Source organism: Rhinoraja longicauda, chromosome 11 (genome assembly GCF_053455715.1).
Source record: "Rhinoraja longicauda isolate Sanriku21f chromosome 11, sRhiLon1.1, whole genome shotgun sequence".
NCBI classification, from domain to species: domain Eukaryota; kingdom Metazoa; phylum Chordata; class Chondrichthyes; order Rajiformes; family Arhynchobatidae; genus Rhinoraja; species Rhinoraja longicauda.
In genome coordinates, this window is record NC_135963.1 from 34,081,022 (window position 1) to 34,101,928 (window position 20,907).

The 20,907-nt window shown below is 39.5% G+C and overlaps 1 protein-coding gene across 15 annotated transcripts in view; it reads right to left on the reverse strand.

Moving 5' to 3' along the window:
- Nucleotides 1–20,907, reverse strand: part of lrrc7 (leucine rich repeat containing 7) — a 266,336-nt gene that overhangs the window by 67,649 nt on the left and 177,780 nt on the right. For all 15 annotated transcript variants that reach the window (XM_078407364.1, XM_078407363.1, XM_078407368.1 and 12 more), the window contains 7 exons: nt 20,789–20,845; nt 18,437–18,500; nt 10,667–10,741; nt 8,929–9,073; nt 2,500–2,572; nt 864–993; nt 30–145 (listed from right to left, as the gene is read on the reverse strand). In XM_078407364.1, coding sequence (XP_078263490.1) covers nt 30–145; nt 864–993; nt 2,500–2,572; nt 8,929–9,073; nt 10,667–10,741; nt 18,437–18,500; nt 20,789–20,845 — 660 coding nt within the window. The remainder of the gene's footprint in view (nt 1–29; nt 146–863; nt 994–2,499; nt 2,573–8,928; nt 9,074–10,666; nt 10,742–18,436; nt 18,501–20,788; nt 20,846–20,907) is intronic.

The window sequence follows — 20,907 nt, forward strand, 5'->3', positions numbered from 1 at the left end:
GCATATCTACAAGGTCAAGAGTTTGTTACCTGTTATCGCTTAAATTTAACACTTTCAGTTTTTGCATCTGTCCAATCTCTTCAGGCAACCGCTCCAGTTTGTTTGTTCGTAACGACATGACTGTCACATTTTTACAACTTCCAATCTGCATTAAAAAGATATTAGCAAACAATTGTGTTATAAGACTCTCCAGAACCTATCCTCCGAAGTGATTTCATGCAATGTCTTTTTAAATAATCATTTAGAGTCATCGAGTCATACAGTGTGGCAACAGGGCCTTCAGCCCAACTTGTCCACACCGACCAACATGTCCCATGGTTATGCAGAGTTGAGGTATATAGAACCTAACACCATTCAAGAGGATGATATGTCAAACAGATCATGAAAACACTGCAATACCAAATTTGGGCAATAGGGAACTCATAGACTGTAGAAAGAGGGGAACAATTGGGGGTTGGGGGAGGTAGGGATCCAAAGATATTGGACAGCAGGGAAGGAATAATTTACAATAAAAGAAAATGGAAAGGAATGTTACATGATGGATTGTTGTCAAGTATGAAGTGATCAAAGTACTCATAAATATTTTAGGAATTACTGATGAAACATTGCAGGCTGTACATACAACAATTTTGATGAAGCCTCTTAATTAATGGCAGGAAAGTTAAAACATAAGATCTTTGTCTTAATCTAGCCCAATTTTCACCAAAGCTGAAATTTGTAAAAAAATAAGTTGCTCATGGATCTTATATTGTTGATGAATGAAAAAAGTGGTTTGGTTCCTTAAGGAAAGGTTTCAAAATTTATATCTATATCTGTCTTTAATATGATTTGTTAAAATCACAGTTATATAAAGTCAATCTCACCTCTCTGGGCAACTCGACAAGGAAGTTTTCATCAACTGCGAAGGTTCGGAGGCTGTGCAAGTATCCTATCGTGTGGGGAAGTGATTCGAGTTCGTTACAACTACAGTCAAACTCCTCCAAAACAGAAAGACTAGCAAAAAGAGGGAAATGTAGTTAAGCTTCTTTTGGAATCCAGCATGGTTCAAAAATCTAAATAATTAAATCACACAATTAAGATTAATAAAGTGAAGTTTCTATTTTTAGCAAAATTGCTCATTAAAATGCACATTCAATTTTTTTCATGTTTCTTGTACTCACTGGAATTTAGAAGATTGAGGGGGGATCTTATAGAAACTTACAAAATTCTTAAGGGGTTGGACAGGCTAGATGCAGGAAGATTGTTCCCGATGTTGGGGAAGTCCAGAACAAGGGGTCACAGTTTAAGGATAAGGGGGAAGTCTTTTAGGACCGAGATGAGAAAGTTTTTTTTCACACAGAGAGTGGTGAATCTGTGGAATTCTCTGCCACAGAAGGTAGTTGAGGCCAGTTCATTGGCTATATTTACGAGGGAGTTAGATGTGGCCCTTGTGGCTAAAGGGATCAGGGGGTATGGAGAGAAGGCAGGTACGGGATACTGAGTTGGATGATCAGCCATGATCATATTGAATGGTGGTGCAGGCTCGAAGGGCCGAATGGCCTACTCCTGCACTTATTTTCTATGTTTCTATGTTTCTTCTCACTCATCTTTACATATCGTCAAATATAAATGTTGTTATGGCCTCGCACCATCAAGTAGTGCTTTTAAATATATCAAGGGAAATCTTTCAAAGTTTTTAGAGCAATTTAATTCAAACAGCTGAAAATCAGTTTAACACAGTCATTTTTGATCACAATATCTGATTTTCTAACTGATTTAGAATAACCAAAAAATAATTTCAAAATTTTCTGAGGAGCTATGGGTTAGTCATATAGATTCACACAGGATGGAAAGTGGCCTTTCAGCCCACTGACCATTAAGCACCCAGTTACACTCATTCTAGTTTATTCTTCCCATATTTCTAAATTGTAGTCGAGTTGCCAGTTTCTCAGTAAATTAATAAACATATTTAAAAACCTTTAAAGTTAGAAGTGATTTTGTGTGTATAGAACCAGCTTAATTTTAAAATAGCTTTGAATCTTTCATACAATTAGAAACTCCCAAGTGCGATTAATTTAACCTGGAAGCATGGCCATATCTGCAGATGCTGCCTGTTTTTAGCTTGTTTTGGAATTATGAAAACTTTAGTCACCTTTACTTGCTTGAAATTCCATGATGTTTTGCCTTTGTCTGACTGAATTCAGAAACAATAAAGAAGTCTCACCTCAAAGAAACTCTAACCCTATGTCATCCAACTGAATTTGCTTCACTAAAATTTAAGTCAAGGTTAACTTCACCTCCACTTGAGAATCAAATCTGCAGGACGGAGATCCACATGAATAACAATTTAACCCAGACTGTTAAATATTAATGTTACAAAAAGACCTGGAATATTGGAGTCAAGCCCTTTTCAGTCCTTGCCAGTTTAATCTCAGGGCCCTTTCTTTATGCATGAACCTAAACAGTGAGAATTCGCAGAATATTTATGCACAGGGCACCACAGCAGAGCTCACTACTTACCCTCCAATTGTGTTAGGCAAAATGTTTAGTTGATTGTCATCCACTTTCAATGTTGTTAGTTTTTTCAATAATCCTTATAAGTAGAAAAAAACCCAATTAAATATTCCATAAATGACAATTAAGTATAGTACTACCAAATGTATAATCTATTAAGTCTATTTGTATCGAATAAGGTCAGCCATTATAACATAATTACTGTTGCTCTGCAACAGCCATGCATTCTAATCAGTTGATCTAGCCACAGGCAAAGTCTGGGAGGACTGGAGAGTAAGACCATGGTGTTCCTTTGTTTAGACAATAGACAATAGGTGCAGGAGTAGGCCATTCGGCCCTTCGAGCTAGCACCGCCATTCAATGTGATCATGGCTGATCATTCACAATCAGTACCCCGTTCCTGCCTTCTCCCCATAGCCCCTGACTCCGCTATCTTTATGAGCTCCATCTAGCTCTCTCTTGAAAGCATCCAGAGAATTGGCCTCCACTGCCTTCTGAGGCAGAGAATTCCAAAGATTTACAACTTTGACTGAAAAAGTTTTTCCTCATCTCCATTTAACCAGGGAAATTGAGATAATCCAGGAAATTATAGACCAGGAGCCTTATACTAGTAATTGGGAAACTATTGGAGGATTCTTCGGGATAGGATTTCGTCCCATTTGAAAGAAAATGGACTAATTAGAGACAGTCAGCATGGCTTTGTCCATAGTAGGTCACATTTTACTAATTTGATTGAGTTTTTTGAGGAGATAACAAAGGTGATTGATTAAGGTAGGGCAGTGGATCTTGCTTTCATGGATTTTAATAAAGCATTTGATAAAGTCCCTCATGGTAGGCTGATCTAGAATATTAAGACACATAGGATCCACGGTGTCTTGGTCATTTGCATTCAAAACTGGTTTACTCAAATAAGGCAGAGGGTTGTGGTGGAAGGGTGTTATTCTGGCTGGAGGTCTGTGATCGGTGGAGTTCTGTAGAGATCTATGCTGGGACCTCTGTTGTTTGTCATAAATCTAGATGGATTGGTTAATAAGTTTACAGATGAGACCACAATTGGTTGACTTACAGATAGTGAGGAAGGTTGTCAGAGTATACAATGGGATAAAGATCAATTGCAGAAATGGGCAGAGAAATGGCAGATGGAGTTTAATCCAGGCAAGTGTGAGGTGTTGAATTTTGGATGGTCGAAAGCAAGGGGAATTTATATGGTTAATGGCAAGACCCTGAACAGCAATGGAATGTACCGAGGGATCTTGGGGTCCAGGTCCATAGCACCCTGAAAGTGGCAACACAAGTAGATAGATTGGTATAGAAGTCATCTTTTCTATACTTGCATTCATCAGTCAGGGCAATGAGTATAAGAGTCAGCTGAGAAGGCTGTTGGCTGCAACCTTCCCCCCATTGCCAAATTGTACACGGCAAAGGCCAGGAAGCGAGCGGGCAAGATCATCTCTGACCCCTCTCACCCTGGCCACAAAATCTTTGAAGCACTTCCCTCTGGAAGGCAACTCCGGACTGTCAAAGCAGCCACAACCAGACATAAAAACAGCTTTTTTTCCCACAAGTAGTAGTTCTACTCAATAACCAAAGTCTGTAGTCTCTTTTTTGCTCTGGTTTATTTTCACCCACATGTTTAGACCGTAATGTTGTATCCTTATTGTTTTGATGTGTTTATGCTTTATTCTTAATTGTTAACTGTATGTTTGTGTTGTCATTTGTGAGCGGAGCACCAAGGCACATTCCTTGTATATGCACATACTTGGCCAATAAACTTATTAATTCATTCATTCATTCAAATCATGCTGCAGTTTTATAGGACTTCAATCAAGCCACATTTGGCTTATTGAGTACAGTTCTAGTTGTCCCATTACAGGAAGGACGTGGAGGCTATTGAGATGGTGAAAAAGAGGAAAACTGCCTCAATTATGAAGTATTGGCTACAAGGAGGTTGGACAAATTTGGATTGTTTTCTCTGGAGCATCGAAGGTTGAGGGGAGACATGATAGATGTTTATAAAATTGCGAGAGGCATAGATAGGGTAGACAGAAACTTTTTCCCTTGGTGAAAATGTCACAGACTGGAGGACATAGCTTTAACATGGGATAGGCAAAGTTTAAAGAAGATGTGAGGGGTAAATGTTTTACACAGCGGTTAGTAGCTGCCAGGGCAGCAGATCGGATAGTGGCATTTAAGAGGCTTTTGGATAGGCATCTAGATATGCAGGGAATGGGGAGATATGGATCATGTGAGGGCCGAGGAGATCAGCTTCACTTGGCATCATGCTTGGTGCTGACATTCCTGTGCTGTAAAGTCCTATATTCCATGTTCTATGATCTATGTGCATTCTATGGATTCCAAATAACATTTCAGCTTAAGTTCTGCTCTTAAACCTATATGGAGAAGTTAACGCGACTGAGAAAGGGTCCCGACCCAAAACATTTTCTGTTCACACCTTCCACAGATACGGCCTGACCCACTGGTATCCTGTTTCGCTCAAGACTCCAAGATTGCAGATTCTTCTGTCTCTGGATGAGTCTAGGTTGGACATGCTATTCATTTATAATTTTTTACTAAAATGTCCATGTTAATTTTGAGCATGCTAAATATAATTTTCCTTTATTATGCAATGCTTATGATGATAGGAATATTCCTTTTGCTGCCCATGGAAATTGATATCCTGTTGATGCTTCTCCATTAGGACATAGCTGGGGGTTTACTTATTGGTTGTTACATACTGAAATAACTCAAACCTAGCCCATAAAGAAAAGGGGACTTTGTGATTGCCAACACAACCAAGAGGATAAAGATGAGTATAGAGGCAATGTGCTCTGTAGGGAAGGCTGTTGGATCAGAGATGAAAGGATGAAAAGAGAATGCAACCAAAAATCACCACCAAAATTGATTTCCCTCTTTCAGATATGAAATACAGAATGAAATTCAAGGACCTCGCTCACTTTTAAGAAAACTCAAAGCACATATCATTGATTCAGACACATCATCTGAATTATGGCAATCAATTCATCATAAGATATTGTTATTAATCCTTCTTCTTGCCTCACAAGCTAAAGTGCCATAAATGTTCTATGTAACCAGAGCATTCCTCAACAGCACCATTCAGTTATTCTCATTGTGCAGAACTCAAGGAGACATCATTCACCCAGCAGCACACAACCCTGTCAATACCAGCATTGTAGCAGCATTCAGTGCTACCCAAGCAGAACATGAGGTGCCATTTCTCCATTTTGCATGTACACTCTGGCAATCGAGGAGGCCCAGAACCAACAACTGCAGTTCTTTGTTTCTAGAATTCTTGCCATTCATCTTCCAGCAGCCTATGCACAGTTGAATCAGAGATTTAAGTAGAAACATGCTTTGGATTTTAATGGAATTGTTGAAGCTACCAGCATTACAACTAATACCGTGATGGCTGCCTAATCCTACATGCTATCTAGCATTTAATGATTCACCCGAGTGTGTGATTGCAGGGGCAGATTGATGTGGCATCATCATGAAATATACCGCCCACGTTATTACCTTTTTCAGACAGTTCCCTGATGTTGGGCACTCCTTCATCAAGTCTACTGATCTCTAGGAGAATGGATGATTCAAATTTGCAATGTCCAAGACTTAGTTGAATCCTCACTAAGTTGAAGCAAACCAGAGGACTGCTGAACTGTGAAGGCCAAAGGTACCTTGGCTCCAGTCAGAATTCATCTCTTTTGAAAGTGGACCAAAAGGAACAAGTACCCTCATCTTCATGTGCACCGTGAAGATCAGTGTACAAGCATGGCTAATGCCTCTTTCAGATCTCAATTTATTCCACAGAACACACAACTCAATTCTACGAGACTTCAGTTAGGTCCGAAATACCAGGGACAATGTCTAAAAAGGAACCTGAGTGGGCTATCCCTGATTAGATGTGTCTTTGCTTTTGCTTGTCATTGCTTGATTAGGTAATACAGGACAGTGCACGTGATGAAGATAACAAATGTCTTTGGACTTCCTCCTTTTGAGTGTCTACAACATCAGAAGCATCATCTAAATATGTTAGAATTCAGTTTGTGGTACATCTCTTAAAACTCAGAATGCATAACACATTACCTACACATTATTAAATTTGTCAGATTTTTAGTGAGTGAGAGCAGAAAGAATAATCTAGAAAGGAGATCACTAGCTCTGAACTTGGCAGAGACCTTTGGCCTCACCCATGATCGTGGCTTCTCAGATAACCCTGGCACATCCTTCTCTTCCTAAACGTGAGAAATGAGGTTGGAATTTGTGACAGCCGTTCGTCTCTGCCAAATTTTAGAAGTTCTGCAGGGAAATTTGATCGTATCAAGAGAATTAGCTAGATAACCATTTGAAGCATGGTAAACTACAGTGCTTTTAACAAAAAGCAGGAAAGATAATTATTCCAAATATTCACCGGACACGCGCTCAGTCTGCCAAGGCCTGCTAGATCTCCCAGTTGTTAACCATTTAACTTCCCATCCCATTCTGACCTTTCTGTGCTGGGCCTTCTGCATTGCCAGAGTGAGACCACATGCAAACTGGAGGAACAGTCTCATATTCCACTTTGGGTAGCTTATAATCTAACAGTATGAACATTGAATTCTCAATATTAGGCAACTCACCTACAAAAAACCCTGTTTGTGCCCCACCTGGACTCACACTCACTTCTTCCCTTTCCCCTTACCTTCCACCTTTATTCCTTCCTCTGGTTTTACAATTGACATTTCTTCTATCCTTATTTCACACCTTTTGTCTTTCCATCTCTGGACAACCATATGCCTATCAAACACCCTGCACCTGTATCTGTGTATCACTCGCTAGGTTTTGTCCTGCTTCTAGCTTTCTACCCTCTCTTCCCCCACCACAATCAGTCTGAAGGAGGATCCTGACCCAAAACATCATCTAAGTTATTCAGCGATGCTAGGTCCAGCACTTTTTGTCTTTTATTCTAAATGACTATTTTTAGATGGCATGGACACAGTGGTTCAAATATCTTCTCGGTTGTGTCGTAAATTTTTATGATTCTACATTGGAGCTTACCTGCTCCTCCTCCTCCTCCTGACCATATCTTGAACATTAACCAATCTGCACAAGTAATATACTTGCAGTAATTAAAATGTCCGCTCCACATAATATGTAAAATAAACATGATACATAATAATCCTCTAATTACCGCAAACCCATTTTATAATTTTTGTCTACAAAAACATTACCAAACCAGTAGGTGGTGCTGTTTTGATTTTAAAATTCCACTTTGCACCATCTGGTCAATTTATATTCATTGTTTTTTGTCCTTTCCTAATATCATACAATTAAGTATATTCGCCTTAACATTATAAAGAAAGCAATTTAATTCAAACAACGGCATCAATATAAAAATATCTTAAAACTGCTTCTTATATGTGCATTAGGGTTACAATCCTTAGTGTGTTACAATAAATAATGCTTCAGAAGGGGAAGGGTAATATTGTAAACATGTTGTGGGCTTGAACTGTTTATTTACTTTCATCCTAATGTACGTAATACCTGTAAGACACTACAATCTGTTATTGTACTTGTCTGAACAAACATTAAAAATAATATGGCATGTTATGCTGGAGTGAGTCACTCATCATTATCCAAAAACTCACACACACAGGTTATACAAATCATTTCACCATAGTCCAGTATCAATGTTGAGTTTGGTTATTATTTCAACCTTGCATTGTAGCCACACAAACAGAAATCAGACAGATCATTTGGAATTCAGAAGATTGAGCAGGGACTTGATTAAAGCAAAGGAGGAGAAATTATTTGTCTCACTGTGTTGTGTCTTTGGAACTCACTTCCTCAAAGAGTGGTGAACACCATCTTTAAATATTTTTATTGCATAGTCAAATAGATCATTGATAAGCAAGGAGTAGGAATGGGCAGTTGAAGTTACAATTAGATCAGCCATGATCTTATTAAAATGTGGAGCAAGCTTGAAACACCAAGTGGCTTACACCTGCTCCTAATTTTAATGTTTGTATTTTTCCCTCTTGAACTGAGAGTTGTGCAGGCAGTAGTAACAATCCTGCTGGTTCCCCATCTGAAATCACCTCACTTAGCGACAACAGGATTTTCCTGATTTGTATGTGCAACAAAATCACTACATCATCCTGAGTCACAGGGAGAAGGTGATGAGACTATTTTCCATAGTCTCTTTAATTCAGATAAACTAAACACATTTTAAAAAACCATGTAGCAATTCATGATACTTTTCAGGAGCGTTGATAATTTTGCATTACCACATCATGGTTTTCTTTCCAAATCTTTGCAAATGTTTAAAAATGAGCATTATACCTCAGTCGTTTTCTGTTTCACTTATTTTGTTAAAAAAGATCCATGGATTCTGCACTGGTGCTGATTGAAACTAATGCGAAATAGTAACATTGTTCCCACCTATGGAGTCAGGCAGCTGCTGCAGCATATTGGAAGAAAGCAGGAGGTCCTCAAGGCCTTCACATCCAGAAATATCTGACTCAATAGCTTCTATTCTGTTCTTCGACATATCCAAGTAGGTCAGACGTTTTAACTTCCCAAGTGGCTGAGAAAGTGAAAAATAAAAATGAATATTTTGCATTCCTTTTTATAATTATTTTAACTTTTACTTTCCATTCTTCCCTCTTACCCCCTCCTCCTGAAAACCATGAGCTTTGAGTCATCGAATCATCGGGTAGGTGGGTTTAAATGAATTTGGCAGAGAATGGGACATCGACTCAGTTGAGTGATGCAGTTGAGTGGGGAGGTACAGTCAAATATAGTAAGAAAGCTAAACGTCCAATAAGCAGAGTGGACAGACACGATTAGGCACATGGGAGGAAAGGAAAGCTAAATTGCATTAATATTAATATAAGGAATTAGACTGGTAAAGCAGTCCATTGATCAGTATATACAAATATGACATTGTTATCACAGAGTGTGGTTGAAAGGGCAGGACTGGCAACTCAACATCCCAGGCTATTATCTTCAGATGTGATACTGAGGGATGCAAAAGAGGAGGTGGCATTGCTGTGTTATTAAGGAACCCATTACTGCAATAATGAAGGAGGTTATCCAAGAAGGCTCTTCATAAGGATGTTGCCAGGACTGGAGTTATTGAGATTCTGTATAGGCTGAGACCGTTTTCACTGGAGCAAAGGAGACCGAAGAGTGATATTTTAGAGGAATATAAAATCATGAAGAGTGAATGGTCACAGCCTTTTTCCCCAGCCCAAACCTCATAGGTTTAAGGTAGGAGTAGAAGGATTTAAAGGTGACCTGAGGGGCTGGTTTCTCACCTGAGGGTGATGGGTATAGGAAACATAGTACATATGTACAGTTTAGAATATGGGTCAAAGATGAGCAAACAGGACTAGATTGGATGGGGCCGATTGGTGGACAAGGACAAGTTGGAATGAATGACCTGTTTCCTTACTGTATGACCCTATGACTCTCTGATTTTTGGTCATATTGAAAAAGATCAATCATTCCCTGCCAATATTATTAAAATTACAACCATCATACATCATTTTCAGTTTCATTTCAAATGCATTTTAGAATTTTAAAAAACGAGTATATTTTCAGCTGTTAAAACTAATTTTCAGTTGTGCTTTTCCAGAAACAGGCAGAATGTCTTGGCAGAATAAGAAGTGATTTGATTGTAAAATATTAGACCCTGAGGAGTCTTGATAGGGTTATGTGGAAAGGATGCTTCCTATTGTGGAAGAATCTAGAACCAGTGGTCACTGCTTAAAAAGAAAGAAATAAGACTTTTTTTTCTGTATATTGAGAATTTTCAATCTTTTCTTCCAGAAACACTTTGAATACGTTAAAGGCAGATGTGGATAGATACTTGATACTAGGTGGCTCGTTACTAGGTGGGAAAGGGGATTTGTGGTTACAATAAGATCATGACTGATTTGATTGCATGATGGGGAGGGTGTCTATTCCCCAGATGTTGCCAGGTACGTTAGATTAGAAGCAACGAGTTAGATTGGTGGCATCCTGATGGATGTGGTGATATGGACATTAAAAACCTAGTAGTATTCTTTAACAAAATTCTTCAGTCATGATTATAGGGTCAATTAACTTTGTAGTATGGAGTAAATAATCATACAGGAAGGTTAGAGAACTCTGATGCTGCATTACAGAATCTTACCCCAGGTAATGACTGTATGGAGTTATTGTCCATCCACAACTCCTTCAGACTTTGCAGTTGTTCCAGAACGTCTGGCTAAATAAACAGAATTTCATGCATGATCACAAATACATTTGAATTAAGATCAACGTTTGAATTTGAATCAATATTTTTATATGACATTCTGACCTTATATACCATTTATATAAACGAGATCTGAGCTTAGGAGGAAAAAGTGGATATGCACTAACAAATGTTCGATATTTTTGTGCAATTAATTCTCTGGTAATTTTTTTTGCATACACCCTCTACTCTTTGAAGACTAACTTCATTTCATTTTTCCAATTGCTCAACTCCACCACCAGCGAATTCACCTGATAAAACACAAAAAGCTGGAGTAACTCAGCGGGACAGGTAGCATCTCTGGAGAGAAGGAATGGGTGACGTTTCGGGTCAAGACCCTTCTTCAGACTGATAACTCTTTGTCCCTTACTACTATGTAAGCATTGCAGCTCCCCATCTCCATTCTCCCTTGAGGCATAATTTTCTTGTTCTTATTTTATCCTTCTATTTGGAATCAATCCACATTGTATTGCAAATAACTTTGGGAGGGAAACTACAATATTACTAAAAGCAATTTTTAGTTGGTTGAGATGGCCAAGTCCAGAAGCTGCCAAACTGAAATTCAAATTCAGGACAGATCCAACAGGTCAAAACTGCGTAAGCATTAAGGGCTAGTTGAGGCACCAAAATTATATTCCATCACAATTTGTGATCTCATGACCCAGTATATTCTTCAATCTACCATTTACAATCTACTATTTTTTTTAAGGCAGGAAACCAACCCAGACGTAATGAGAAGGATACCAGGCAGCAATATCTATATAATAAAACTCTTGTTTGTTTGTTTGTTTGTTCCTGAACTACAGCCAAAACGGGGAGGGAAAGGGGGGAGGGGAGGGGAAAGGGGGAGGGGCAGGGGGGAGGGGCAGGGGGAAGGGGAAGGGGGGAGGGGAAGGGGGGAGGGGAAGGGGGGAGGGGAAGGGGGAGGGGAAGGGGGAGGGGAAGGGGGAGGGGAAGGGGGAGGGGAAGGGGGGAGGGGAAGGGGGGAGGGGAAGGGGGAGGGGAAGGGGGAGGGGAAGGGGGAGGGGAAGGGGGAGGGGAAGGGGGAGGGGAAGGGGGAGGGGAAGGGGGAAGGAGAAGGGGGAGGGGAAGGGGAGGAGGGAGGGGGAGGAGGGAGAGGGAGAGGAAACCATGAGCACCTGGAGAAAACCCACGTAGTCACAAGAGTAACGTACAAACTCCGTACAGACAGCCCCCGTAATCAGGATGAAACCCGGCTCTCTGGTGCTGCAAGGCAGCAACGCAACCGCTGTGCCCATGTTCTTGTCCCTCCCTTCAGCAAAGGGTTGTATACACCACACAACAGGGATATGGGGAGAAGGCAGGCACGGGTTACTGATTGTGGATGATCAGCCGTGATCACAATGAATGGCGGTGCTGGCTCGAATGGCCTCCTCCTGCACCTATTTTCTGTTTTCTATGTAACACACAAACAAAACAGAGTAGAGTGGGCAACCTGACTGACTCCAGACCTGATGGGAAAGCTATCCATTTCTCACCCATTGATTTTGATTTTGATAGATGGGAGGAATACAGGTTTATGAAATAGAATTGGAACCTACTGCCACCTGTAAACATTCATGCTGTACACTGATGAGAGATTAATAAAATTGCATTGGAAACTTGTCACCCAAATTCAGATTTATGTCTTTTATAAAAGATTATGAAATTGGTTAACACTGTTAGAGAATCATATGAAAATTCCAGATGCTTAATTAGCAAATAAGCAACAATTTTCTGTATCACAATTAAACTATGTAGGTAACAAGTAGATTTAGGTTGTAAACATCATACAGGAAATTGAATTATGATTAAAATGATAGAATTGGATTCCGGTATTGTACCTTAAATGCTCTTAGCGAGGGAGAAATTGGTACTATTTTCCTGGACCAATTGAAAGAAAATCGGTCATTAAGCAACAATGAAATCAGACAGATTTGCTGTTTTAATGTTACTTATTCATGGAGTGTGGTTTCACTAGCAAGATTATTATTTATCGTTCCTATTTAATCATTGTTGAGAAAGGCTATGACACCTTCCTGAATCAATGCAGTTCCTATGCTGTAGGTATTCCCAAGTACAATTGTGTACGACTATCAGAAACTTGACACAGTAATAAACACCATAGAACCTAGAGCAGTACAACACAGGAACAGACCCTTTGGCCCACACGTCTGTGGCGCACACGATGCCAAGTCCAATTCTTGCCTGTCTGCACATAATCCATATTCCTCTATTCCCTGCATACACATGTGCCTATCCAAAAGTCTCTTTAATGCCACTATGGTATCTGCCTCCTGAACCACCCCAGCAATGCATTCCAGGACTCACCACCCTCTGTGTAAAAAAAACTTGCCCAACACATCTCCTTTAAACTTTGCCCCTCTGCTATACCTTCTCGTATTTGATATTTCCTTATTGGGGAAAAGGTGCCAACAATCTATCCTATCTGTGCCTCTCATAATGTTATGGTTATAAAATTAAATCTGTCAAACCTCCTCCTGTAGCTAATACCCCCTAATCTAGGCATCAATATGGGAAACCTCATTTGCACCCTTTCCAAAGCCTTCACATCCTCCCTGTAACGGGGCAACCAGAACTACAGGTAATATTTCAAATGCAGCTTAACCAAAGTCCTATAAAGTTGTCTCATGACTTACTCTCTCTTATAATCATGCTCTTGAACTGTTAAGTTGAAAGAAACATTATATTTTCCAAATCAGAATAATGTGTAAATTTAAATTTGAGCTTGGACAAGTGGTGTCCGTTGTCCAGTGCTGCTTTTATACCTTCTTGCTAGTAGATCTCATGCTTTGGAAGCTGTTTTTACAAGGTGATGTCCAAGAAGCCTTGATGATTTGCAGCAGTGCCTTTTCCATAACAAAAATGGTATGTAGATGGTGGAAGGATTGAATACTTTGTGCTGGATTTGGTCCAAATCAAGTGGATTCATATGTTCTGGGAGATGTTAAACACCTTGAATAACGGAGCTGTACTCGCCCAGGCAAGTGGAGTGTGTAGAAACATAGAAACATAGAAAATAGGTGCAGGAGTAGGCCATTCGGCCCTTCGAGCCTGCACAGCCATTCAATGTGATCATGGCTGATCATCCAGCTCAGTAACCTGTACCTGCCTTCTCTCCATACCCCAGTATTCCAGTATTTGTGGATACTGGAAAGTCATTAGATAGGGTCATGGAACATAGAACAGTATATTACTGGAAGAAGCACTTTGGCCCACAGTATCTATGCTGACCGTGTTGCTGATTTAAAATGGGCATCTGCCCGCACATGATCTATATCCCACTATTTCTGCCTATTCATATGTTTGTGTGAATACCTTGTGTATATCTGCTTCTATGTCTGCCTCTGGAACGTGACAGCGGGATCCAGGCACTTTTCATCTCTGTGTGTAAAAGAACATGCCTCGGAAGTCTCCTTTCAACTTCTCCCCTCTCAGCTTAAATCTCGGCCCTCTACTACCTGGAAAAAGATTAAGTACCGACCCTGTCTATGGCGCTCATGATTTTATATAGAAGAGCTGAAGAGGATGACCATTCTCTGCAACGTATCAGTCTCTGGCCATAAATTGCCTAATTCAATTACATTTCTGGTCAGTCATGATCCTGCCCAAAATATTGATAGTTAGTAATTCAATGAAGGCAGGAATCGTAATAATACTTAAGATGTATTTGAATAGGTATGTTAATGGAGGGTAATGTGATTAGTATAAATAAGCATGATGGTCGGCATGGATGTAGTCAGTCGAAGAGTCTGTTTTGATGCTGTACAACACTAGGAGACACAGGTGCAGAAATACATTAAAATTATATTAAAAATACATTAAAATTATATTAAAAATTACTAAATACTGCAAAATTTAATTAAATTTCAGGTTTGCAAAAAAACTTTTATCAGCAACTGAATCTGGCATTTCCCTTGTCATTGATTGAACAGACTAGATTCCTCACTCTTTTATGCCATCAAAGTCAAAATACAAACCGGGCAGAGATTTGCAAGATTCAGCAAGGTCAAGAAAGGCATCCCAAAGTTAGCTCCTTCAATTATTTAAACAAAGGCATTTCCATCGCTCATAACTGATACTAAACATAGAAACTCAATGAAATCAAGTTGGCATTTTAATTGCATGAATATTCTTTTTGAGAAATACACTTTTTCCATGGGTCCTATAAAATAATAAATTCCACTCTCAAGATTTCACAGCTATGGTACACCTAAAATAATAGACAATAGACAATAGACAATAGGTGCAGGAGTAGGCCATTCAGCCCTTCGAGCCAACACCGCCATTCAATGCGATCATGGCTGATCACTCTCAATCAGTACCCCGTTCCTGCCTTCTCCCCATACCCCCTCACTCCGCTATCCTTAAGAGCTCTATCCAGCTCTCTCTTGAAAGCATCCAACGAACTGGCCTCCACTGCCTTCTGAGGCAGAGAATTCCACACCTTCACCACTCTCTGACTGAAAAAGTTCTTCCTCATCTCCGTTCTAAATGGCCTACCCCTTATTCTTAAACTGTGGCCCCTTGTTCTGGACTCCCCCAACATTGGGAACATGTTTCCTGCCTCTAATGTGTCCAATCCCCTAATTATCTTATATGTTTCAATAAGATCCCCCCTCATCCTTCTAAATTCCAGTGTATACAAGCCTAATTGCTCCAGCCTTTCAACATACGACAGTCCCGCCATTCCGGGAATCAACCTAGTGAACCTACGCTGCACGCCCTCAATAGCAAGAATATCCTTCCTCAAATTTGAAGACCAAAACTGCACACAGTACTCCAGGTGCGGTCTCACCAGGGCCCGGTACAACTGTAATAGTAGAATAAGCCCTTGTAAATACAAGATGCTGGAGTAACTCAGTGGCTCAGGCAGCATCTGTGGAAGGAGTGGATAGGCAATGTTTTGGGTCGGGATCCTTCTTCAGACCAATTATAGCAGGAGGAAGAAAGTTGGAAAAGAAAGGCAAGGACAGGACAAGCTTGGCAAGTGAAAGGTGAATACTGGTGAGGGAGTGTAATTGGCAGACAGATGGAGTAAGTGAACACGGCTAGAGATGAAACGGAGAGAATAAGCTGTCAGATAAGGACAAAAAATGGATGAAATGTCAAGCCAGGGTTATATAGGAAGAAGGGGATCTGTTTTTGGGGTGAAAGAGAGGTGGGATAGTGAGAGAAATGGCCGTGCACCAGAGTAGGGAGGGGCATAGGAAAGAGAGGGGGTGGGGGATATTACCTAAAATGGAGGATTCAATGCGCATTGTCCTCCTCCATTTCCAGAGTGAGGCCACATGGAAACAGGAGAAACTGCACCTTGTATTCCGCTTAGGTAGCTGACAGCCCAAAGGCATGAACATTGAATTCTCCAATTTTAAGTAATATCCCTCGACTGCGCTCTCATTCCTGTGACCCCACTCACCCAGCGTGCACCCATTTCCCCCACTATCCTGCCCCTCTTCCTCTCAGGCTCCCTTCCACATATATCCCTCCCTCTGGCTGTCCATTTCATTCCTCATCTCTCTTTATCTGACACCCTGTTGTTTCCTTTTCATCTCTAGCTTTTGTCACTGACTCCACTCATCCCCCAATCTAAAACCTCCTTACCTCATCCACCTATCACTGTCCAGGCTTGGTTCCTCCCCCATATCCTCCCCCTCGTTTTCTTCCCCCTGCTACAATCAGTCTGGAGAAGGGTCCTGATCCAAAACATCACCTACATATTCCCTGCACAGATGTTGTCCTCACATACTGAGGTACTCCAGCCGTTTTGTGCTTTGCTCAAGTTTCCAGCATTTGCAGTTCCTTGTGACTCCAATCCCTTGTAAATTATATTTTTCAATTTTCTTACTGGAGTGAGAAATTAAAATAGCAAGATTGTTGAAACCAAATGCTTTTTTCTTTACTTTCCAGTTTATTAAAAATTCACTCAGCTATTAATGAATAATTATTCCACTATAAAGGTATTGTCAGTATACCCTGGAATAATTAAATTAGTCTATGATTTAAAACCCATAAGAAATTATTTTTAATTATATGTCTAACAATACACCAGAGTTCACTCATAAAACTACAAATAAGTACATTATGATTGATATTCAGAATAGGGTCACAATGAAATATTTTTTGGGCAAATATACCTGAATTAAAATTAGTTATAGTGGAAACCACAGACATTTTGGGCAGACTGAAAATGGATACAGTGACATCTAAACTGAAGAGTAACTTTTTGGGCAATGATCATAGAAACAACAAAAAATAGAAAGAGGAAGAACTATTCAGCTCTTCAAATCTATTCCACCATACAATACGATTACAGCTGATTCTCTCTCAATGCCATATCACCATGTTTTTCACAAATCCTTGAATATCTTTTGTGTCTAGAAATCTACCTCCACCTCGAATATACATGAACAACTTGATCTCCAGTTTCATGAAGTAGAGAATTACAAAGGTCCAACACCCACTGGATGAAGTAACTTCCCCTTATCTCAATCCTAAAGGTCTCACCTTGTATACCAAGACATGTCCTGGATCAAAAGTCACAGAGTTATAGAGTCAGACATAGAAAGACAGAAACAGTCCCTTTGACCCTGCTTGCCCATACAGACCAAGGTGCCCCATTTACACGTCCCACATGCCGTATATGACCCATATCCATCTAAACCTCTCCTATCTATGTACATGTCCAAATGTCTTTTACAAGTTGTTATAGTTTCTGCCTCAACTACCTCCTCTGGCAGATCATTCCAAAGAACACACCACCCTCTGTGTGAAAAAGTTGCCCCTCAGTTTCCTATTAAATCTTTCCCCTCTCTGCTGTAACCTATGGTTCTTGATTCCCCTACTCTTGATAAAAGACTCTCACCCTCCTACGCTCTAAGGAATACAGCCCAAGCCTCTTGTTATCAGATCCTCCATCAAATATTTGGAACAGTCAAAGAAACCGAAAAGAATTAATGATATAAAGGATCAAAGAAAAACCTGGATCCATTTTAAAAAGCCATGCTAAAAGTGTCATAAACGAGGAAGGTGCAAGTCCTAAATATCTCGTTCTTCATCCTTATCAGTGTTCCTTTTGTACCTACCCTTCCAATATTCCTTTTCACCCTCTATTTTCTCTGCTACCTCATCCACTTCTCTCTTGACTTGTCATCTTCCCTCATTCCTTGTCATCTGCTTTGTTGTTATCTCCTTTGATGGTTAACTCTCCAAATACATGATCACAGAAAGAAATGTTAAAAGATGGAACCTGACATGATTTATTTGGCTTGTCCCCAATTAGATATTGAACTAAGACTGATCCAACATTCCAACCTCCCTCTATAATAGTGGAATTCCAGTGAAGGTTGACTATTTTTACGGAGTCTTACCAGATCATTAATTCACATCTTAAAGTTGTAAGTGAATAAAAATCTTCTTGATAGGATACCCATTTCTGATTACTATTAAATACCATAAAAGGTGTTCCAAATAATTCTATTGTGTTGACAGATGAATGACAAGGAGTGCCCAGTTAATTAAATGTAAAACAGATACAAGTGATATTACCATGTACAATATTGAATAGGATTTTTAAAAATATGAAACTTGCCCAAGTTAACAGTACCTGATCTGATCAACTCAACATTTAAAAACAAACCTTCTTACCAGCTCCATAAATTCATTACTCCCTAGATCCAATCGATCTATTTGTGTCAGTCTGTGCATTGACCTGTAACAAATAAGAATGAAAGAATTCAGTCCCAAATAATTCTTTCTGTTATGACATTGATGTAAATCCCCCTTACACCACAGGTGATTAATAACTAGCAATATTAGAAAAGAAAATCATCAACTTGTATTTTTGCATTGATTTTTATCTCAGGATATCCTAATGTTCTTGGCAACAAAATTGAAGTGGGATTCCAGTTCTAATGGAGGTAAGATTGGCTGCAATTTTGCATGGATGGACCAACAAAAAAAAAGGGATATATTACTAGTTAATCTGGTTTTAGTGAAAGCGAACAAAAGGTTGGCCAGATAGGCAAAATATGCCAACATGCAACCAATAAACAAGGTAGACACAAATTGCTGGAGTAACTCAGCGGGACAGGCATCATCTCTGGAGAGAAGGAATGGGTGACATTTCGGGTCGAGACCCTTCTTCAGACCGATAAACAAGGCTTGAGTTCATTCAAGCATCTTCATTTTCCTTTGGTGAAATAGCAAGAGAGAAATAAAAACATTGCACAAATTGGAAATCAGAAATAATAATAGAAAACACTGAACATTTTGAGAAGATAACACTACACCAACACAAAGAAAATTGTGAACTTTTTACTCAGGTGAAAATTTGAATTTGAATTTATTTTCATATAGGCCAGGGTGGGATTGGGACTCAAGGAGGAATGTTGACAAATGGAAGTTAATTCCAAGGAAAGGACAAGCATTTGTAAAGGCAAATAGAACAAAGATAAATGGATTAATGGGTGGATTTTAGAGCAGGCCGGAGGAGCTGTACATTTATTAATGTATATTGCTGCTTTTGAACTTAAGATGATCGAAAATTCATTGGAGGAGTTGAAGATGCTTAAGCTTGGTTCTCTCCGCAACTGAAAACATGTTTCATTTCTAACTTTCTTCATTTCTGATGAAAGGTCTTGAACCTAAAATCTGTTTGTCTTTCAACAGATGTTGCTTGACCTCTGGTATATTATCAACATTCTGTTTTTATTGCTTTCTGCTTACCAAAGTTATGTCTGGGAGTGAAGATGACAGGCTTCCAAGAACCTTACCAGGTGTACCCAGATATAATTCTAGCCATTGGATTTCTAATCACTTCAAATTTACTTGGAGTTCTTGAAATTACAATCAGTCAAAACATTGCCTTGATGGCAAGGTCAGACATTCCACTCTAACCTCTGGAATTCAGATCTTGTTGTTTGGATCAAGGCGCTACAGTGGTCTGAAACTGAAGGATCCTTTGAGAATCTAAACAGCATTGCTACATATCACTCGATAGTATTGACAATACTTTGCTAATGATTATGAGCAACAGATTAAGATGTAATAGGATTTGTCCCGTATTCTATAGTTATATCTGACCATTGTACTTTGTCATTAGATGCTGGTATTCAAGCTACTGAAGGGACAAGTTCTGGAATATGTAAAATCAGCATTATGGTCAAGTCAGACCATTTTTTATAATGCTTGGAGCAAATTGAATTGGCTGACTAACGACTTTTATGATAGCTTACACTTCAAGAAGAGACCAACATGGAATATCCATCAAGTATTTTTGGTTGAAGATAGCTGTAAAAACTTTAGCTTTTTTGGTTCATACTTTCATGCTGGCTCCATCATTGAGGATGAAGATTTTCTAATCAGTAATGAAAAAAGATGAGCAGATGCAGTTCTGAATGGCACTGGGAGCAGTGAGCAACTGAGAGTGTGAGAATCACTGAAGAAAAGAATTGGAAAACAACATGACAGATCGAGGGTTTGCAGTGATCCTAAAAGATGCCGAGGTGGAAAATTGAGGAAATCGTAACTTCAAATAAGGACTTGGCAGAAGAGATGGTGAGATGGACTAGCCCAATAAATGTTCACTTTACCAATATATTTCCTGTTGGAAATAAAAGGACTTCCAAGAATACAAGACCTTCAGTGACCCAATCAAGGAGCATTGACTGGCAATTGGATATCAGTGGTTGAAACTTGCAATCTATTTTCTGATTACATCATGACGATTACATCATGGCTGATAAATCTTTTGGCGGAGCTTCTAGCTGACCCTCTGTCAGCACCCCCCAGCTCACACACTCTGCCAGCACGTACCCAACTGCCCGTACTCTGGCTCCACCCAGCCCCTACGTAAGCATTGCATTAACTCTATAGTGTCCAGACTACAGCAGGATACAAGGTAATGATATCAATAAGCAAAAATAACTAATAACTGCAAAATGGCTCCTACAATTAGTTTGATATCAGCATGGTAACTTTACATATATTTTGACGTACTTTGGTAGAGTTTTCAGATGATTTTCTCTTAGCTCCAGAATGCGTAACTTAGTAAGTCTGAAAAATACAAAAACAAATGTACTTCTAAAAAAATATCAGCACAGAATTTTGTTTCATTC